Source organism: Pan troglodytes, chromosome 5 (genome assembly GCF_028858775.2).
Source record: "Pan troglodytes isolate AG18354 chromosome 5, NHGRI_mPanTro3-v2.0_pri, whole genome shotgun sequence".
In the NCBI taxonomy this organism is placed as follows: domain Eukaryota; kingdom Metazoa; phylum Chordata; class Mammalia; order Primates; family Hominidae; genus Pan; species Pan troglodytes.
The window spans coordinates 96,080,433-96,102,352 of NC_072403.2; the positions used below are offsets into that span (position 1 = coordinate 96,080,433).

At 41.8% G+C, this 21,920-nt stretch overlaps 1 protein-coding gene across 6 annotated transcripts in view; it reads left to right on the plus strand.

Annotated features, from left to right (window-relative positions):
* The window catches only part of MRAP2 (melanocortin 2 receptor accessory protein 2), a 161,505-nt gene that overhangs the window by 72,172 nt on the left and 67,413 nt on the right, over positions 1 to 21,920 (plus strand). For 5 of the 6 annotated variants that reach the window (XM_063813249.1, XM_063813250.1, XM_063813251.1 and 2 more), the window contains one exon: positions 5,288 to 5,387. In XM_063813249.1, the coding sequence (XP_063669319.1) occupies positions 5,288 to 5,387 (100 nt within the window). Of the gene's footprint in view, positions 1 to 5,287; positions 5,388 to 8,185; positions 8,293 to 21,920 lie in introns of those variants that run through there. The other variant, XM_063813248.1, reaches the window with a different exon arrangement.

The following is a 21,920-nucleotide window of genomic DNA, read 5'->3' on the forward strand; positions in this document are numbered from 1 at the left end:
ACCAACAAAGTGGAAACGTATTTATTTATTCATTCATTCAATATATATTTATTGAGCACCTGTTATGTGCAGTACTATTTTAAGCACTGGAGAGACAACAGTGAACTGAAAAGACAGAAATATTTCCTTGTATAGAGCTTGCATTCTAGTGGGAGAGACAGACAATAAATAGTTAAATAGATAACGTCAGATGGCAATATAAAAGGATAAATAGAGTGGGGGTAAAGGGATGTGGAGTGTGGAGGCGACAGTATAGAATTGCCATCGAAAGCCTTACTGAGAAGGAGAGATTTGATAAAAGACCTGAAGGAAGTGAGAGATTGAGCTATAATATATCTGGGGGAAGAACATCCTAGAAAAGGATCCTTGGCGGGAGTGAACTGGATCATGCAAGGAGGCCAGCGTGGTACCAGGGGAGTGATAAGAGGCAGAACAGCAAGAAACGAAGTCAAAGAGGCTGTGGGGACAAGGACATGGGGGGGCCTTAGAGGTCATGCTAAGGACTTTGTTTGGCCTTTTACTCTGAGAAGTCACTGGAGGGTCTGGAGCAGAGGAGTGCCATCTGGCTTAGGTTTCAACAGATCACTCTGCAACTGCGGAGTGAAAGGCATGAGATTAGAAGCAGAGACCATTCAGGAGGCTTTTGCCATAGTCCAGGCAGCTGATGATGGTGGCTTGGAGCCAGGTAGGGAGAGTGAAGTGGTGAGAAATGCATACATTCTGGATATTTTTAAAAGATGGATCTGGCAAGATTTGTCAATGGATTGGCGGTATGTGTAAGAGAAAGAAGAGTCAAGAATGATTTGAAGATTTATGACCTGAGTAACTGGCAGGATGGAATTGCCTTTAACTGAGAGGGGGAAGAGTATGGGAGAAGAAGGTTTCAGAGAGGAACCCCAGGAGCTCTGTTTTGGACCTGTTAAATTGAGACATCTATCACATATCCAGGAGGACAAGGGAGGAGAGGTGTCGGGGGGAGCCGTAGACTTGAGAGTCATCAGCATGTAAATGGTATGCGTTCAAAGCCAAGAGGCTGGATAAGTGAGTGTAGACAGAAAACTGAAGAGTCCAACGCTGAGCCCTGGGCACGCTTGTGTTTAGAAGTTGGAGGGTTGCATAGCAGCATAGGTGCCTGAGAGGAATGTACAGAAAGTAGGAAGAAAACTGGACAATTGTGGTTTTTTGGACGCCAACTGAAAAAAGGGTTGCAAAGACAGTCTGTGTCAAATGCTGCTATTAGGTCAAGTTAATTGAAGACTGAGATTTGACCATTGGATTTATAATGTAGAAGTTACTGGCAATGATTTGAAAAGCAGTTTTAGTGGAATGCTGGGGGAAAAAGGTTGATGGAATTGGTTCAAGAAAAAATGAGAGGAGAGGAATTGGGGACAGCATGTACAGACAAATCTCTCAAGTGTCTCACTATAAAGGGAAGGAGAGGAATGGGTCATTTATGAAGAGTGTGGCTGGGTGAGACAGGGTGTTCTTAAAGCATCAGAAGCAAAAGCTGATGAGTCAATGAGTGGACAATCACATTTTAGCAGGACCACTCTGGCCGCTGTGTTGAGAAAAGACTAAAGGAATAGCCTCTTAATTTGAGCTATCAGTGGTGGCCAAATTCATGCTTTTTCATGTGCCACCTTGCAGATACCAGACCCATGCATGGGATGGGTCAGCAAGAAGCCAGGTCATTAGGATGAGAAACAGAGCTAGAGTTTGCAAAGGCTTGGAGTAAGGTAGTAGAGACAAGTGTGGGAACATCACTGTTGGCTCTTTGCCAGGAATTCATATCACAGAATTGACCCTACTGCCTTAGGAACGAAAAAGTGTCATGAACCCTCTCTTTCAAGTGAAGTATTAACCCTTGTTTTTCGTATAACCACGAAGTGGAAAGTTCACCATTTATTCTCAGGAGGTGGAGAGGAGGGTGAGTCGGATGGAGTAGTTAACCTAGTCCTACCCTAGATTGGGAAGGAAAAAAATCATGTCAACTTTCAGCTCTCTTGTTCCATTCCATTCATTAAAGGTTAGGTTAAGGGGGGTTACTTTATTCTGATGCATTCCATTTGCAATTCCCCTGGGCAATTGTTCTACCCCTTTACAATAGTAGTCTCTAAGTAGCTCAGTGTCTAGACAGGACAGAGTGTGGTAGCTTGGCTGTGGTGGAAACTCTTTTGGAAGGCTTCTTTTGACTTTCTTAACCATCTAGCCTCATTGGAGCTTTGCTCTGTATAAAGCTTTATTCTGACTTCTTCCCAGAAAAGGATGCTTTTGGGAAGACAAGGGGCTCCACTTTTCCCATCTTACTGTAGTGCCTATGCCCATGAAACTTACATGTGAATAAAACTTCAGGAGAGTTTGGATATTTCTGGGATGAGATGGGGATCTCTGATGTTTCTTGTAAGAGGCTCAGGGTGAGAAAATCCCCTGGGGATGGGTCATAGGGCAGAAGATGAGGTTGGGGGAAATTAGTGGAAATAACTTGAGGAAGCTAAATTTTGTTCAAAGGGAAATGTGAATAAGCAGAGCTACTTAAAGCATATTGCCATGAAAAACATAGATGCCGCATTATTAAGGAAATGTTTGGAAATGCTGTTGGATCATGAGGATTCTCAGATTCTACCCACAGCCTGCCTCTCCCCAACTCTGCCGCCACCTGAAGGCTGTAACCCTCCCATGCTTCACATTATTGCTGCTTTTTGATTAGCTCCCTGGGGGCACTTAGAAGGGCAGAGGGAAGGGGGACTGGGCTGGGTTGAGGGCACGCTTTCCTCCACCTCTGGGAGTCAGTCCACCATTTGCAGTGTGAAAGCTGTCCTTAGGAGAACACCTTCCTAGTACACAGATTTGAAAAATGTCAATCAACATGATTCAATTCTAAACCGAAGACTTAAATATAGCGTTGGTGTATAATTTTAGAATTTGCTTTTGCTATGCAGGCAGTTGATAAAGTACAGTGTAGGGAACTGTTATTTATCTGTACAATGTTTCTTCACAGTCCATGCCTAGATAGTTGAGATTTAATTGTTTCATGTTAGTGGTACCTCAGTACATGTGGTGTTTGGTATTTGTCCTTACGTCTTTTTTTTTTTTTGAGACGGAGTCTTGCTCTGTCTCCCAGGCTGCAGTGCTGTGGCGCGATCTTGGCTCACTGCAAGCTCCACCTCCCGGGTTCACGCCATTCTCCTGCCTCAGCCTCCCAAGTAGCTGGGACTACAGGTGCCTGCCACCACACCCGGCTAATTTTTTTTTTTTTTTTTTTTTTTGTATTTTTAGTAGAGACGGGGTTTCACTGTCTTAGCCAGGATGGTTTTGATCTCCTGACCTGGTGATCTGCCCGCCTCGGCCTCCCAAAGTGCTGGGATTACAGGCGTGAGCCACTGCGCCTGGCCCTTATGTCTTTTTTTATGCCTCATTTCTACTATATTAAAAGGCAAAGTATACAATTTCTATTTCTTTGGCACTTAAGGTTAGACACATTAGTTTTTCAGAGTGCTGAATACACATTGTTAACCTCTAGGCAATAGTATATGTAGGATGAAAGTATGAATTATGCAGAGTAAATTGTTAATCTGATTTCTTCACTTTGGAAAAAGTGCTACATATACATAATTTAATTAGAATAAAGCTTTGCATTTAAACACATTTAATATTTAAGCTCCAATCACTTATTTTTAGAAAATTGCTAAGCATCCTCATTGTATTTCCACATAGACAAGCTTCTTAGTGTAGGCCAAAAAATGTAGAATGATTCAACTCTGTTGTGTCCTAGATTTGAGGCCTTATTGTGCAATACCAAGTTCTGTAGACAATCCAATCTAACCCTGGTCCTAGAGATAAAGAATTGTGATTGTTATCCAAGATAGGACCAAGGAGAGCCCTGTTTAGGGAATTACAGACAAAAATGTTATTGTGTTCAAAGGAGGGAGACAACACATCAATTATGGAAATTAGTTGAGGCTTAGTAGATACTGTAGCGGATGGACTTGGAAGGATGGATACACTTTCATTAGCTCCACGTTGGGAAAAGTTGTTCCAGCCAGGTAGTGGTAAGAGCCCTGGTAAGGTGTGGCTGTGAGGAAGCTGTGGCTAAGGTAAATACAGGGACACAGTGTCCCCTAGTTTGATTGGAAACACATGGCTTTTAAAGTGAGGTAAATTGGGAGAAAATGACAATTCTAATGACAGTAGCCAGCACCTGTGGTGTACTGTTTTCTCAGATGTCAGACATTGTATAAAGTGCTTTACGTGTGGAATCTCTTTTACTCTGGAAAAGTGGGTCAGTTCTGTTTTTGTTGGAGAGCTTTTCATGAAAGAGCAATATCATCAGGGCTGTGATTAAAGCAGGTTTGTACAGAAATAAAGCACAGGGAAAGGCAGAAGGCAGAGAGAGCACTCAAGAGGCCATCTGTATGTTCTCTGCAAGAAGTAATGAGAGCCTGAATTATCCATGGTGAACGTAAGTGAGAATGCAAAGTTGCTACCTAATTGAGATGCTAACCAATTGAGTCGTTAAACTAAAATTTGGCCCAAGAAGGCCTCCATTATTTGCATACTTGCATTCTTAGGTATGAGCTGTGACCTAGCTTACTAGGTAAGCAAACTGAAAACCTAGCCAATGCTTCTGTAACAATAGCTCAGTCTCAGCTAATCACAGCAGCTACACTTCAGGCACTCCCAGGCAGACAGCTGTTCAAATGGTGTTCAAATCCAGCTGTTTCCGTACCTTGCTTCTTTTTTCTGTACATCATTTTCCTTTTTCTGTCCCTAAATCTTAACCAACCATGAGGCAGCCCAGAGTCTCTCTGAATCGATTCTGATTCTGGGAGCTTCCCGGTTCAAGAATTTTGTTTTCCTTGCACAGTTAATATCTGTTAAATTTAATTTGTCTAAAGTTTTTCTTTTAACAGTAGGAATCCAAATGCACTTAAAACTTGAGTTGATAGTCTGCTAAAAATTTTATTTTCTAACTCAAAACAAATTAGTGGAATCTTGAGGTCCTAGATAACCTATGCTCTGGTCTAGGTTCCTTCCTTGAGATATGGAAAGCATGAGTCAATGAGGCCTAAATCCCTTCATGCTATCTGAGACAGAAACCTGGAGGCGGAGCAGACTCTTCCCTCCTCCTCATCCTTTACATCTTATCAGTCTCCAGCCAACTGCGGATCAGACTGTTGACTTCCTTTCATGTTTCATGTACCAAAGCCTCTCCAAAAAGCTCTGATTCTTGAATGTTCAAGTTTTAAACTACTGTGAAATACTAATCCCAGAATTAACTGTCTTTCAGATTCCATTGTGATTGGATTTTGGGTTGGTCTTGCAGTCTTCGTGATTTTTATGTTTTTTGTGCTGACCTTGCTGACCAAGACAGGAGCCCCACACCAAGAGTAAGTTTGGGCTGTTCCTAAATGTCTCTTAAGCCTCACAGGAGACTAAGGAAATAGAAACTACTATCCAGGGCCAGAGGTGCTTCCCCTGGATGAAGAGAAGGGGGTGGTTATAGATTTGCTGTCTGGACCCAGATGCCCGTGGATGGGATCCAGCTATTCTCCTGGCTTTTTGTTTCTTGCGTCTTGGGCTTATTTTCCAGTGGACTTTTATGAAATTGGGTTTCTTGGTCCTTTCCTACAGTCTTAATGATGATGTGGGCCTGATTTTTACATTGAAATGTTTATTAATTACAATGTGTTTTATTCATATTCCCAAAAGGATTTAGATGATTCACCATATTAAAATCAGTGGAAAAGACAATGGCAAAATAGGATGAAAACCAGTTTTAAAAATTATTTCAAGAAGCAGAGTAATAGTTGTTCCTGGATACTCAACTCAATTTAACTATTGACAATGATTAATAAATTTAACAGAGTTTTCTTAAAACTAGGATACAAAGGCAAACACTGTGGTTTACATAATTCTCATAACATGGTAGGACTTGTGATGATGCTGGACTTTGGATTGATGGAGGAAAGTATTACATGAGTGCTTAAAGAACATTGAGAAACATCAAAAAGTATTTGTTCAGTAATGGCTTGTAAAAAATTCAGAAATATCTTAAAGGATTTTTATATTTTATACCAAATTTTTAATAAAAGGGAAAACAGAGAATATTGAATACCTCATTAGTCAGCACCAGCAGGCAACAGTAATTAAAAGAGTTTTTGGCCGGTATGGTGGCTCACGCCTGTAATCCCAGCACTTTGGGAGGCCGAGGCAGGCAGATCACTTGAGTCCAGGAGTTCAAGACCAGCCTCGCTATGGCGAAACCCCGTCTCTATTAAAAATACAAAAAATTAGCCGGTTGTGGTGGAGGGCACCTATAATCCTAGCTACCTGGGAGGCTGAGGCACAAGAATCACTTGAACCTGGGAGGTGGAGGTTGCAGTGAGCCAAGGTCACACCACCACACTCCAGCCTGGGCAACAGAGCCAGACTCTGTCTAAAAAAAAAAAAAGAAAAAAAGTTTTTGATAAAGGGGCTGTGCGGAAGTTATGGACAGGGAAGAGGGCAACTACGCAGGCTCATGCAGGACAGCAGGGCTGGCAACACTGAGGAGCAGCCATCCTAGATCCCAGGAAGCAAGGGGTGGGGCCACTGGAGTCTGCTGAGAGGAGTTGTGACTTTGGGCTGAGGGACACAGCTAATCCAGTGTGACCTCTCAGGGAAGGAGCCTCAAAGTTAAGACCAAGACCTCAGTCTTCTCCCTCCTTCCCATTTCTCACCATTGCTCCCCACTGGCTGAACACAACCAGCAGCCAGAGGCTGCATCAAAGGCTAGTTTCCCAAGCACAGAGCAGGACAGGGGAGGGTGGGAGAGACCTGGGAGAGTGAATATAAGTTTCACAGGAATCCTGGCATTTTGGTTTTGTTTTGTTTTTTTGTTTGTTTGTTTTTTGAGACGGAGTCTTGCTCTGTCGCCCAGGCTAGAGTGCAATGGCGCCATCTTGGCTCACTGCAAGCTCCGCCTCCCGGGTTCATGCCATTCTCCTGCCTCAGCCTCCCCAGTAGCTGGGACTACAGGCGCCCACCACCACGCCCAGCTACTTTTTTGTATTTTTAGTAGAGACAGGGTTTCACCATGTTAGCCAGGATGGTCTCGATCTGCTGACTTCGTGATCCGCCTGCCTCGGCCTCCCAAAGTGCTGGGATTACAGGCGTGAGCCACCGCGCCCGGCCGAATCCTGGCATTTTTATATTCAGTATCTCATTTTTGCCTCACAGCCTGGCAGCAGCTCTCTTTCATGGTTGTGTCTCGTCACAGCCTCCGGCATCTGTTGTTCACTCTTCAACCTGCACTTGAACTATAACAAATGCCTGTGCAAAGGGAACAGTTCTTGCCATCACTCAGCTATTTCTAGATATCAGGGGCTAGGAAGAAAAAAATGTAAACACAGCCAGGCACGGTGGCTCATGCCCGTAATCCCAACAGTTCTGGAGGTCGAAGTGAGAGGATTGCTTGAGCTCAGGAGTTCGAGAACAGCCTGGGCAACATGGCAAAACCCTGTCTCTACAAAAAATACAAAAATCAGCCGGGCATGGTGGTGCACACCTGTAGTCCCAGCTACTCAGGAGGCTAAGGTGGGAGGATCACCTGAACCCAGGAAGTCAAGGCTGCAGTGAGCTGTGATTGTGCTGCTGCACTGTAGCCTAAATGACAGAGTAAGACCCTGTCTCAAAAAAAAAAAAAAATTTAAACACAAACATTTTAAATGAAAGGAAAATATCATTTTTATTGAAGCATTTGGAGACATATGGCTGAGAATCTATTTAACAGCCACTAAAAAGACACAAGCTTTCCTTTTTCTCTCTTCATGTCATTGTAAATATTTGCACATGCTTCACTTCTATTATATTGGCCCAGCGAATTTGAAAATATGGTGTGGGTTACAAGAGGGTTAAGAAAAGCCTAGAATAAACTCAGATTAAGGCACAACTCATAGAGTGGTCAGGGAATAATAATACCCTGTTAATCTTCCTTTTCCTCAGAGGAACCAATGGAGTTTTGTGGGTTATTGAGATAGATGTGTGTGATGTAGAAGACAGGAGATTTTAGGACTAGGAACACTAGCACGAAATAGAATGTGACTTCCTGTGATGGTTAATTTTATGTGTTAACAATTCTAGATGTTTCTGTGAAGGTATTTCTTAGTTGAGAGTACCATTTATCAGTACTCTTTGGATTAAGCAGATTACCCTCCATGCTGTGAGTGGGCCTCATCCAGTCAGTTGAAGGCCTTAAGAGAACAAAGACTGACCTCCTCAAGCCAAAAGGGATTCTACCAGGACACTGCCTTTGGACTGTCTCCACCCTGCCAGCCTACTCTACATATTTGGGACTTGCTGGTCCCCAAAGTTACATGAGGCAATTCCTTAAAATAAAACTCTCTCTTTATAAACACACACACACACACACATTGTGTTTGTTCTGTTTTCTCTGGAGATCCCTGACTAATCTTCAGTTCCGTGTGGTGTCATGGCAACCCTGGGTAGTTGAGACTTGCCTTTTAGCCTTACAGTTGGCAATTCCCTTTTGCCACTAGACAGTCTGTCTTTGATGGTTATTCTGAACAATGCTCAATCACAGAACAGGGGTCATTTTAACCCTGAATGCTTCTAACAAGGTTAAGGAAAAATAACTTTTTATAACATTTAAGAAAATAATGGATGTTCCCTCAGGGCCACATTTTAAATGCTTCTGAACACAGTCTGACACAGTATAAAATATGGCATTTGGTTGCAGTATATCATAATAGAAAACTGAAAGAATCAGAACATGTGGAAAAACATTGAAATAAATCTGTTATAAAGGCTTTTAGGTCTTAACAAACTTGACATTTGTTTGGCAGGAGTTTCCTTCTTAGGTGGACATTGTTTTTTCCATATAGCCAATGTTAATAGAAAACAACTAATTTTAAGTTTGCCTGTGATAATTAGGGGGTGAGAGGAAGGACGATACAACATTGAAAATAATAAGAGCCATTTTTTTGATGCCAGGGTCAACTAATTACTTTATATCTCACCAAGTCCTCACAGGAAGATGAAGTAAATTCCATGTGTTCCCACATTACAGATAAGAAACATGAGGCTGAGACACTTGCCTAAGGCTTCACAGGTTAAAGAAAAAATGTAGAGTCAAACCTCAAACTAAAGTCTCTTCGGTGCTGAAGTTCCTGTCATTAACCACTACACTCAACTATCTCAGATTGGCAATTTTTAATCTCTTCCTTCTATTGAACCGGAGATGTTAGCAAGCAACCAGATTTGTTATTTTTTCCATAAATTATTGGGGTACAGGTGGTATTTGGTTACATAAGGAAGTTCCTTAGTGGTGATTTGTGAAATATTGGTGCACCCATCACCCGAGCAGTATATACTACACCATATTTGTAGTCTTTTCTCCCTCACCCCCTCCTTCTCGTACCCCCAAGCCCCCACAATCCATTGTTTCATTCTTCTGCCTTTGTATCCTCATAGCTTAGCTCCCACATATCAGTGAGAACATATGATGTTTGATTTTCAATTTCTGAATTACTTCACTTAGAATAACAGTCTCCCATCCCATCCAGATTGCTGCAAATGCTGTTAATTCATTCCTTTTTATGGCTGAGTAGTGTCCCACCATATATATCACAGTTTCTTTATCCACTTGTTGATTGATGGGCATTTGGGTTGGTTCCACGATTTTGCAATTGTGAATTGTGCTGCTATAAGCATGTGTCTGCAAGTATCTTTTTTTGTATAATGACTTCTTTTCTTCTGGGTAGATACCTAGTAGTGGGATTGCTGGATCAAATGGTAGATCTACTTTTAGTTCTTTAAGAAATCTCCACACTGTTTCCCATAGTGGCTGTACTAGTTTACATTCTATACCAGCAGTGTAGAAGTGTTCCCTGATCACCACATCCATGCTAACATCTACTGTTTTTTGATTTTTTGATTATGGCCATTCTTGCAGGAGTAAGGTGATATCGCATTGTGGCTTTGATTTGCATTTCCCTGATCACTAGTGATGTTAAGCATTTTTTCATATATCTGTTGGCCATTTGTATATCTTCTTTTGAGAATTGTCTATTCATGTTTTTAGCCCACTTTTGGATGGAATTGTTTGTTTTTTTTTTTCTTACTGATTTGTTTGAGTTTGTTGTAGATTCTGGATATTAGTCCTTTGTCAGATGTATGGATTGTGAAGATTTTCCCCCACTGTGTTGGTTGTCTGTTTATTCTGCTGACTGTTCCTAGTGCTATGCAAAAGCTTTTTAGTTTAATTAAGTTCCAACTATTTATCTTTGTCTTTATTGCATTTGCTTTTGGGTTCTTGCTCATGAAATCCTTGCCTAAGCCAGCGTCTAGAAGCGTTTTTCCAATGTTATCTTCTAGAATTTTTACAGTTTCAGGTCTTAAATTTAAGTCCTTAATCCATCTTGAGTTGATTTTTGTATAAGGTGAGAGATAAGGATCCAGTTTCATTCTTCTACCTGTGGCTAGCCAATTATCCCAGCGCCATGTGTTCAAAAGAGTGTCCTTTCCCCACTTTATGTTTTTGTTTGCTTTTTTGAAGATCAGTTGACTGTAAGTGGGTTTATTTCTGGGTTCTCTGTTCTGTTCCATTGGCCTATGTGCCCATTTATATACTAGTACCACACTGTTTTGGTGACTATGGCCTTATAGTATAGTTTGAAACCAGATAGTATGATCCCTCCAGATTTCTTCTTTTTGCTTAGTGTTGCTTTGGTTATGCAAGCTCTTTTTTTGTTCCATATGAATTTTAGAATTATTTTTGCTAATTCTGTGAAGAATGATGGTGGTATTTTGATGGAGATTGCATTGAATTTGTAGATTGCATTTGGCAGTATAGTCATTTTTACAATATTGATTTTATCCATCCATGAGCATGGGATGTGTTTTCATGTGTTTGTTTTATCTATGATTTCTTTCAGCAGTGTTTTGTAGTTTTCCTTGTAGAGGTCTTTTGACTCCTTTGTTAGGTTATTCCTAAGTTTGTTTTTTTGTTTTTTGTTTTTTTGTGTGTGTGTTTTTGCAGATATTGTAAAAGGGGATTAAGTTCTTGATTTGATTCTCCACTTGGTCGCTGTTGGTGTATAGAAGAGCTACTGATTTGTGTACATTAATCTAGTGTCTGGAAAGTTTGCTGAATTCTTTTTTTTTTTTTTTTTTTTTTTTTGAGACGGAGTCTCACTCTGTCACCCAGGCTGGAGTGCAGTGGCGTGATCTCAGTTCACTGCAACCTCCGCCTCCTGGGTTCTAGCAATTCTCCTGCCTCAGCCTCCTGAGTAACTGGGACTACAGGCGCACACTACCATGCCTGGCTAATTTTTTGTATTTTAGTAGAGATGGGGTTTCACTGTGTTGCCCAGGCTGGTCTCGAACTCCTGAGCTCAGGCAATCCACCCACCTCAGCCTCCCAAAGTGCTAGGATTATAGGCATGAGCCACTGTGCCCGGCCTGCTGAATTCTTTTATCAGTTCTAGGAGCTTTCTGGAGGAGCCTTTAGGGTTTGCTGATGATCGTATCATCAGCAAACAGTGACAGTGTGACTTCCTCTTTACCGATTTGGATGCCCTTTATTTCTTTCTCTTGTCTGATTGCTCTGGCTAGGACTTCCAGTACTATGTTGAAGAGGAGTGGTGAGAGTAGGCATCCTTGTCTTGTTCCAGTTCTCGGAGGGAACTTTTCAGCTTTTCCCCACTCAGTATTATGTTGGCTGTGGGTTTGTCATAGATGGCTTTTGTTACACTGTATGTCCCTTGTATTCTGATTTTGCTGAGTTTTAATCATAAAGAGATGCTGGATTTTGTCAAATGCACTTTCTGCATCTATTGAGATGATCATGTATTTTTGTTTTTTATTCTGTTAATGTGGTGTATCACATTTGTTGACTTGCATATGTTAAACCATCCCTGCATCCCTGGTATGAAACCCACTTGATCATGGTGGATTACCTTTTTGATATGTTGTTGGACTCAGTTAGCTAGTATTTTGTTAAGGATTTTAGCATCTATGTTCATCAACGATATCTGTCTGTAGTTTTCTTTTTTGCTTATGTCCTTTCCTGGTTTTAGTATTGGGGTGATGCTGGCTTCATAGAATAAATTAAGGAGGGTTCCTTCTTTCTCTATCTTGTGGAATAGTGTCAAAAGGATTGGTACCAATTCTTCTTTGAATTTCTGGTAGAATTCTGCTGTGAATCTGTCTGGTTCTGGACTTTTTTTATTGGTAATTTTTAAATTACCATTTTAATCTCACTGCTTGTTATTGGTCTGTTCAGGATATCTAGTTCTTCCTGATTTAAGCTAGGAGGGTTGTATTTTTCCAGGAATTTATCCATCTCTTCTAAGTTTTCTAGTTTATGTGCATAAAGGTTCATAGTAGCCTTGAATTATCTTTTGTATTTCAGTGGTGTCATTTGTAATAACTCCTGTTTCGTTTTTTTAATGAGGTTATTTGGATTTTCTCTCTTCTTTTCTTGGTTAATCTTGCTAATGGTTTATCAATTTTATTTATCTTTTCAAAGAGCCAGCTTTATGTTTCATTTATCTTTTGTATTTTTTTTGTTTCAATTTCATTTAGTTCTGCTCTGATGATCTTGGTTATTACCTTTCTTCTGCTGGGTTTGGGTTTGGTTTGTTCTTTTTTCTCTAGTTCCTTGAGATGTGACCTTAGACTGTCAGTTTGTGCTCTTTCAGTCTTTTCGATGTAGGTGTTTAGGGTTATGAACTTTCCTCTTAGCACTGCCTTTGCTGTATCCCAGAAGTTTTGATAGGTTGTGTCATTATTGTGTTTCAGTTTGAAGAATTTTTAAATTTCTATGTTGATTTCATTTTTGACCCAATGCTCATTCAAGAGCAGGTGATTTAATTTCCATGTATTTGCATGGTTTTGAAGGTTCCTTTTGGAGTTAATTTCTAGTTCTATTCTACTGTGATCTGAAAGAGTGCTTGATATAATTTCAGTTTTCTTAAATTTATTGAGGCTTGTCTTATGGCCTATCATAAGGTCTATGTTGGAGAAAGTTCCATCCACTGTTGAATAGAATGTGTATTCTGTGGTTGTTGGATGAAATGTTCTGAATATATCTGTAAAGTCCATTTGTTTAAATCCATTGTTTAAATCCATTGTTTCTTTGTTGGCTTTCTGTCTGAAGACCTGCCTAGTGCTCTCCATGGAGGATTGAAGTCCCCCACTTAGTTCTATAAGTAATTGTTTTATAAATTTGGGAGCGCCAGTGTTAGGTGCATATATGTTTAGGATTGTGATATTTTCCTGTTGGACAAGGCCTTTACCATTACATAATATCCCTCTTAGTCTCTTTTAACTGCTGTTGCTTTAAAGTTTGTTTTGTCTGATACAAGAATAGCTACCCCTGCTTGTTTTGGTGTCCATTTGCATGAAATGCCTTTTTCCACCCCTTTACTTTAAGTTTATGTGAGTCCTTACATGTTAGGTGAGTCTCCTGAAGACAGCAGGTAGTTGGTTGGTGGGTTCTTATCCATTCTGTGGTTCTGTATTTTTTTAAGTGGAGCATTTAGGCCATTTACATTCAATGTTAGTATTGAGATAAGAGGTACCATTGCATTCTTGGTGCTCTTTGCTGCCTGTGTACTTTGGTTTTATTGTTTTTGCTTTTTAACTGGTATTTTTGTTTCATAGGTCCTGTGTGATTTATGCTTTAAAAAGGTTCTGTTTTGATGTGTTTCCAGGATTTGTTTCAAGACTTAAAGCTCCTTTTAGCAGTTCTTGTAGTGGTGGCTTGGTTGTGGCGAATTCTCTCAGCATTTGTTTGTCTGAAAAAGACTGTATCTTTCCTTCATATATGATGCTTAGTTTCACTGGATAAATAATCCTTGGCTGGTACTTGTTTGGTTTGAGGAGGCTGAAGATAGGGCCCCAATCCCTTCTAGCTAGTAGTTTTCTGCTGAGAAATCTGTTAATCTGATAGGTTTTTCCTTTATAGGTTACCTAATGCTTCTGTCTCACAGCTCTTAAGATTCTTTCCTTTGTCTTAACTTTGGATAACCTGATGACAGTGTGTCTAGGCAATGATCTTTTTGAGATGAATTTCCTAGGTGTTCTTTGTGCTTCGTGTATTTGGATGTCTAGGTCTCTAGGAAGGCTGGGGAAGTTTTCCTTGATTATTTCCCCAAATGTGTTTTCCAAGCTTTTAGAATTCTCTTCTTCCTCAGGAACACCAATTATCCTTAGGTTTCATTGTTTAACATAATTCCAGACTTCTTGGAGGCTTCTTTCATATTTTCTTATTCTTTTTCAATGTGTTGGATTGGGTTAATTCGAAGACCTTGTCTTCGAGCTCTGAATTTCTTTCTTCTACTTGTTCAATTCTATTGCTGAGACTTTCCAGAGCATTTTCCATTTCTATAAGTGTGTCCAATGTTTCCTGAAGTTTTGTTTTTTCTTTAAACTATCTATTTCCTTGAATATTTCTCTCTTTACTTCTTGTATAGTTTTTTAGATTTCTAGTGTTGGGCTTTGCCTTTCTTTGGTGCCTCCCTGACTAGCTTAATAACTAACCTCCCGAATTCTTTTTCAGGTATATCAGGAATTTCTTCTTGGTTTGCATCCATTGCTGGTGAACTAGTATGATTTTTAGGGGGTGTTAAAGAGCCTTGTTTTGTCATATTACCAGAATTAGTTTTCTGGTTTCTTCTTATTTGGGTAGGCTCTGTCAGAGGGAAAGTCTAGGGCTGAAGGCTGTTATTCATATACTTTTGTCCCATGGAGTGTTCCCTTGATGTAGTACTCTCCCCCTTTTCCTATGGATGTGGCTTCCTGTAAGCTGAACTGCAGTGATTGTTGTCCCTCTTCTGGGTCTAGCCACCCAGCAAGTCTACCTGGCTGTGGGCTGGTACTGGGGGTTGTCTGCACAGAGTCCTGTGACGTGAATCGTTTATGGGTCTCTCAGCCATGGATACCAGTGCCTGTTCCAGTGGAGGTGGTAGGGAGGGGCAATGGACTCCGTGAGGGTTTTTAGCTTTGGTGGTTTAATGCTCTGTTTTTGTGCTGGTTGGCCTCCTGCCGGGTCATGTTGCTTTCCAGAGAGCATCAGCTGTGGTAGTTTGGGGAGGAACAGGTGGTGGGCAGGGCCCTAGAACTCCCAGGAGTATATGTCCTTTGTCTTTAGCTACCACGGTGGATAGGGAAGGACCATCGGGTTGGGGCAAGGCTAGGCGTGTCTGAGCTCAGTCTCTCCTTGGGTGGGTCTTGCTGCAGCTGCTGTGGGAGATGGGGGTGAGGCTCCCAGGTCAATGGAGTTGTGTACCTAGGAGGATTATGGCTGCCTCTGCTGAATCATGCAGGTTGTCAGGGAAGTGGAGAAAAGCCAGCAGTCACAGGACTCACCCAGCTCCCATACAAATCGAAGGGCCAGTCTCATTCCCACCATGTCCCCACTAACAGCCCCTAATCTGTTTCCAGGCAATGGGCAGCCAGACTTGAGAACTTGCCCCAGGCTACCCTCCCTGCAGCTGCGAAAGAAAAGGGCTTAGTTCATTCCCCACCTATGGAGTCTGCACACTGGATTCGTGTCCTTCCCCGAATTCTGGCCAGGAGGCTTCTTGCCCCATTCAAATTGTTACAAAGTTCAGCTGGAGATTTCCTTCTCCCTGTGGTGTTTCTCCCCCTGATCCCCTGGCTCCTCTGGCCGCCCTGCCGATATATTCCTATGGTGCTAGGCAGGAATGGCCTGCTTGTGGACCCAGCGAGCGCCCAGGGCCTTTCTTCTTCTTCCTCTACCCCTGTATTTCACTCGGCTCTCTAAATTGACTCAGCTCCAGGTATGGTCAGAAACTTCTCCCACAAAGAGACTTTCAGTTTCTCTAGTGGGGATGTGTGTTCAGGAGAGGAGGCTCTCCCTTTCCCACTTCTGCAGTTGGGGCACCCACAGTATTTGGGGTATCTCCTGGGTCCTGCAGGAGCAATCTGCTTCCTTCAGAGGGTCTGTGGGTCCTCTTGGGATTGCTGGTTTGTTCTTGCAGTCGATCTGGAGCTAAAATTCACAGTGTGAGCCTCTGCACACTGCTCTGTCCATCCAAGTTGGAGTTGCAATCTAGTCCTGCCTCCCATCCACCATGATGATTACTTCTGTTTATTTGTTTTTATCACATACTGTGCCAAGCACCGGGCTCTGGACTCAAACATTTCCAGGTTTACTTATTGAGACTTTGGCCTGTATTCTTAACTTCTCTGTGCTTGAGGCTCCTTATATATAAATAAAGAAGTGTCCGCTTCCTGGGATTATTGTAAACCAAGCTTGTCCAACCTGCGGCCCAGAATAGCTTTGAATGCAGCCCAACACAAATTCGTAAATTTGCCTAAAACATTATGAGATATTTGTGTGTGTGTGTGTGTGTGTGTGTGTGTGTGTGTGTGTGTGTTTCTCATCAGCTATCATTAGTGTTAGTGTATTTTATGTGTGGCCCAAGACAATTATTCTTCTTCCAATGTGATCCAGGGAAGCCAAAAGATTGGACATCCCTGTTGTAAACACAGAAGTGAGCAGACTGTGGAGCTTCCTGCAAAAGCTGGGCTCAGAGCATCCTTCAGTAAAGATGAGTCACTGTGTGAGCTGAAGAGTCTAGGTAAAGAGTAGGAGGGAGAAGAAAAAGGAACCCATTCTCCCATGGGATACCCAGACCCTAAGCATTATATCTACACTTTCAAAATGTTGCCTCATTCTATCCCAGCTTCACCTTGGCTGTGTCTCAAAGTGAAACAGTAAGATGAATCTAGAATGGCAGCTAGGTAGAGAATCCTGGTGATGGGTCAGAAGGACCAACACCTTTGAATTCTGATTGCTTTACATATCTGGCTCTCTGGGTGGTTTGTCACTAAGACAGTTACTTCCTAAAGTAGAACATCAACAGCATCCTTTTGGAACATGATTCCAACAGCATGGTTAAGATATCTGAGTAAGTCTGCAAGCTCAGAATGGACTGGTGCTGGATCTACCACTGAATTTAATATTTTTCTCCCTGGAGACATCTCAGGCCAGGGCCAAATGGCTCCCTAGGATCTCATCATTGCTGACACATGGAAGTGTGTGAGCTTCCCTTTGATAGTAGTAATCACAGGATGACAGATAACACCACCTGTGCCCTGACTCCCTGTGCCCGTGCCCACAACAGACATCAGCAATGGACTGCATCATCTTCCCTGCATAGCCAAGACTTTTGCCTGAGAATCATTTTCAAAACAGATCTCCAGGCAGCCACCAGGAACCAATCACAGTTTACCTGAGAGAGAATGTTTATCTGCCATCCCTGGCTGGACTTTCCTTTAATGTACTGGATGACAGGAGTTGAGATCCATTTAACTGCACAGGGCCAATCACACTGCAATAAAATGGGTATTTTTTTCCCCTGAATTTTTTGACCTGGGATCATGCTAGAATGAGAATTTCTGGAATCACTAACTACTTAGTGGCTTCTGTTAACGGGGGAAATATGTGCTAGGCTAGGCTGTCAGACAGTAAGAAGTTAATCCTCAAATCTTGGTATGACACAACAAAGGTTTATTTCTTGCTTAAACTCCATGTCTGCTAAGGTTGGCAAGGGGCAGACAGAAACATCTCCACTTGCAGCTGCCCTTTCCCCACCACGCGGCCTCCTAGGTTGCTATGACACGGTAAGAAAACACTTGGAGATCTCAAGGCTGCCCCTCCATTCTTCAGCCGGAAGCAGCACACATCCCTTCCTCCCACAGCTCATTAGTCAGAACTAGCCACACCCACCTGACTGCCCAGGCCTGGGAAGGGTAGTCTTCTGTGTATCCAGAAGGAAAGAGGCAGGTATTGGTGAGCACTGAGAAGGTAGACTGCAGAGGAAGAAAGACTGTTATAAAGCTGACATCACCCTTCTTAAAAGCTTTTAGGCCTAAGAGGCAGCTTTGATGGGGGTTATTTTTTCCATGGAATATTTGCTTTTGTATGGTGGGGCAGGCAGGGGATCTCTTTTCTGGATTTTTTAAGGACAGTGAAGATAAAAGAAGCATTTCCTCCTGCTTTCTGAGCTAAGGAACCATTTACTCTGCATGCTGTCTTGTTAAAGCATCATGGCCCCATTATCATAAATCTGCCAGATAGAGAGTAATGGGAAAAGCTTGGGTCACATTTTTATGTAGAATACTTCGGACTTCTTGAAAAATTATCAAACCCCAGACATTACGTGCCTCACACACCCTCCTTTTGTAGCCTTTGTTAAGTACATCTTATCCAGGTGGGGCTGTTCTTCACTTAGGGGCCAGTGCAGGATTGCTCAGGACCTTGTAAAAATGGGAATTATATTCTATCTTGAATAGCAATTTACCTGAATATGGCACTCATTAAAGAATGGGTACATGGAAGTAAAGACTAACAGCAGGGAAATGTCATTGTTCAAAAGTTTTGATATTGACCATGGCCACAGGAACTAGATGGCAAAATGCAGATGTAGTGAGTGATTCCTGAGGAAGCCCTGTCATTCTGAGGTATCTACTGCTATGAAAGGGTAGAAAATCTATTTTATGTGTCTGGTTCAGTCTACAACTTTTGTTCAGGAGTTATTTTTTTTTTTTCTTTTGAGATGGGGTCTCACTCTGTCACCCAGGTGGGAGTGCAGTGGTGCGATCTTGGCTCACTGCTAGCCTCAACTGCCCAAGCTCAGGTGATCCTCCCACTTCAGCCTCCTGAGTAACTGGGACTACAGGTGTGTGCCACTACACCCAGCTAATTTTTTTTTTTTTTTTTTTTTTTTGAGACAGAGTCTCACTCTGTCACCCCGGCTGAAGTGCAGTGGCACAATCTTAGCTCACTGCAACCTCCACCACCTGGTTTCAAGTGATTCTCCTGCCTCAGCCTCCTGAGTAGCTGGGATTACAGGTGCCCACAACCATGCCCAGCTGAGTTTTGTATTTTTAGTAGAGATGGGGTTTCTCCATGTTGGCCAAGCTGGTCTGGAACTCCTACCCTCAGGTGATCCACCTACCTCTGCCTCCCAAAGTGCTGGGATTACAGGTGTGAGCCACTGCACCCAGCCTAATTTTTGTATTTTTAGTAGAGACAGGGTTTCACCACATTGCCCAGGCTGGTCCCAAACTCTTGGCCTCAAGTGATCCACCTGCCTCGGCCTCCCAAAGTGCTGGGATTACAAACGTGAGCCACTGTGCCTGGCCAGGCATATATATCTTTAAAAGCCTACTGGAAGTGACTGCTGGAAATATCAGGTGCCCACAGGCTGATCTGCCCACCACTTTTCATGAGTGGGGCAAACTGAAGACAGTTGTCAGCATGCTAAGACCATTGGCACAGCAGCAGGTATTTTATTTGTAAAATCTCATCAAAAATCTGGAAAATTGCTAGTGGAATAATCCAGAGCATTACTTGTGTTGTCCCTCTGCAAATGGAAGTGGAAGGAGTCTATCCTTCTGTCTTGATTTGTCTTCAGTGTCACAGAGGTAGGAGCACTTCACTAACACCAGAGTAGCTTTGGACAAGCCCACATATATAGCTGTTCAGTACATGGTATTTCATAAAGTGCTCACTGAGGTCTAATTAGTGCAAGGCTCTTTTAGGGATGCAAAGATGAATCCAATTACAGCACATCAGTATATAGAAGAGAAAGACCATACTCAAAATAGCCCTGACACAAGGCAGAAAAGGATGCATCCTGTAAGAGCAGGTTAGTAAAATATGGCAACAGCACAGAGGAGGGACAGATTTCTTCCCATTGGGAGATCAGAGTGTCTCCATGGAGTCAGTGACATTGGAGTTGACAGTGAAGAAGGTATTTTATTTTGACAGACAGACTGGTGGAAGGGCCTATCAGGTAGAAAGAACAGCACAAACGAAGGCACAGAGAGTGGCAGTCTTGAGTACATTGGGGGCCTGTCACATCCTTCGTGGCTAGACTGTAGGATTAGCAAGGGGACTGGCGGGAGAGAACACTGGAAAGCCCAGATGATATGAGAGCAGGGGCCTAGAGTGTCAGACAGAGGAGTTGGGGAGTTGATGAAAGTTTGTGAGCATGTGGGTGTCCTGGGGAGGACATGACAGTTACACTTTGGGTATTAAAGGACTGGGTGGGTCCTTGTGTTAGATGCACTCTGTGCGGGTAGAAAGACTTTTACAGGTACACAGAATATATGACTTAACTTGTGGTGAGAAGAAAAGGCTAAGGATCAGAACAGTCTGAACAGTCTTTATTTTGGCTGGTAGAGTTCTGTGATGTTGCAGTCAATAGGTTAAGTCCAATAGCCTTTCTTATAATAAGCAGAAAATGATGACTACAAATTCTCAAAACAAGTAAGTGAAAAAATGGTTTCAGGATTCTATCAAAATAAACAGTTGTAGGATGACACAGGAGAGCTTCTAACAATGATAAAATCTTGACAAAACCTGAAAAATTATTGGAAGGCATTAGAGAATGAACATAAGCAGATAGAAACTGAAGGGCTTTTGGCCCTTGAAAGAAGGAAACTGCCTAGCTTATGTCTATGGTTATATGATTTTCTACCTGAAATCTTCCAGTTCACAAGCATGATCTATGTCTCCGTATACTTAGGTCTTCTTCAATTTCCCTTTGTAATGTTTTGAAAATTTCAGAGTACAGGTCTTGAACATTCTTGGTTAAATTTATTGTTAACTATTCTATTTTTTTGATGTTATTGTGAATGGAGTTACCTTTTCATTAGTAGCATGTTAGTAATACAGTGATTTTTGTATAAGGTCAATTGAAAGAAAAATCTTTTTAAATGGCAGTGGTGGTCTAACTGGATAAACATACGAAAAAAAAATGAATGAGATTACCTCATCTCAATATGGAGCGTGTCTTCAAAGTAAAAGCTCCTAGAACTGCACTGGCCGGTAGAACTTTCTGTGATGATGGAAATGTGTCTGTGCTGTCCAGTTAGGTAGCCACTGGCCATGTGTGGTTACTGAGCTTTGCAATATGGGTAATATGACTAAGAAACCAAATTTTGAATGTTACTTAATTTAAATTTAAATAGCCACATATGGGTAATGTATCATATTGGCCAACATGGTTAGAAGAAAGCATAGGAGAATATCTTCATGATGTTAGGGTAGGCAATTGAGTCTTAGAGAAGATGTAGAAAGCACTAAACATAAAGGAAAAAAATTGATAAACAACTGATTAAAACTTCTGCTCATCAAAAGACACCTTTGAGAAAATGAAAATGCCAAGTCACAGATCAAGAGAAAATATATGCAATACACATAACTGACAAAGAACTCATATTCCACATATATTATAAAACTTCCACAAGTCAAGAACAAAAACCAAATAACTCAGTTTTTAAATAGACTTCTACAGATGCTTCACAAAAGAAGATAAACCAATAGCCAATAAGCACAGTAAGAGATGCTTAGATGTTATTACACATCAGAGAAATGCACATTAAAGTCACAGTGAAATGTCATTTCACTCCCATTGGAATGTCTAACATTAACATGATTGACAGCACCAAATGTGGGGAAGCAGGTTGCTATGGCTTGGATAGCTTGTTTGCCCCCACCAAAGCTCATGTTGAAATTTGATCCCCAGTGTGGCAGTTTTGGGAGGTGGGGCCTAATGGGAGGTGTTTGGGTTATAGGGGTGGATCCCTTGTGAGTGGCTTGGTGCTATTCTCACAGTAGTGAGTTCTTGCTTTCTCAAGACTGGATTAGCTCTCTTGGGAATGGATTAGTTCCCTCAAGAGTAGGCTGCTATAATGCCAGGACACTCCTCAGATTTTCCTTCCTTTTTATGGGTCTGCTTCTCCTTTGACCTTCTTTGTAGTGTTGTGATGCAGCATGAAAGCCCTAACCAGAAGCCAGGGGCATACCCTTGAACTTCTCAGCTACATAAACTTCTTTTATTTGTAAACTACTCAGTCTCAGGTATGCTTTTATAGCA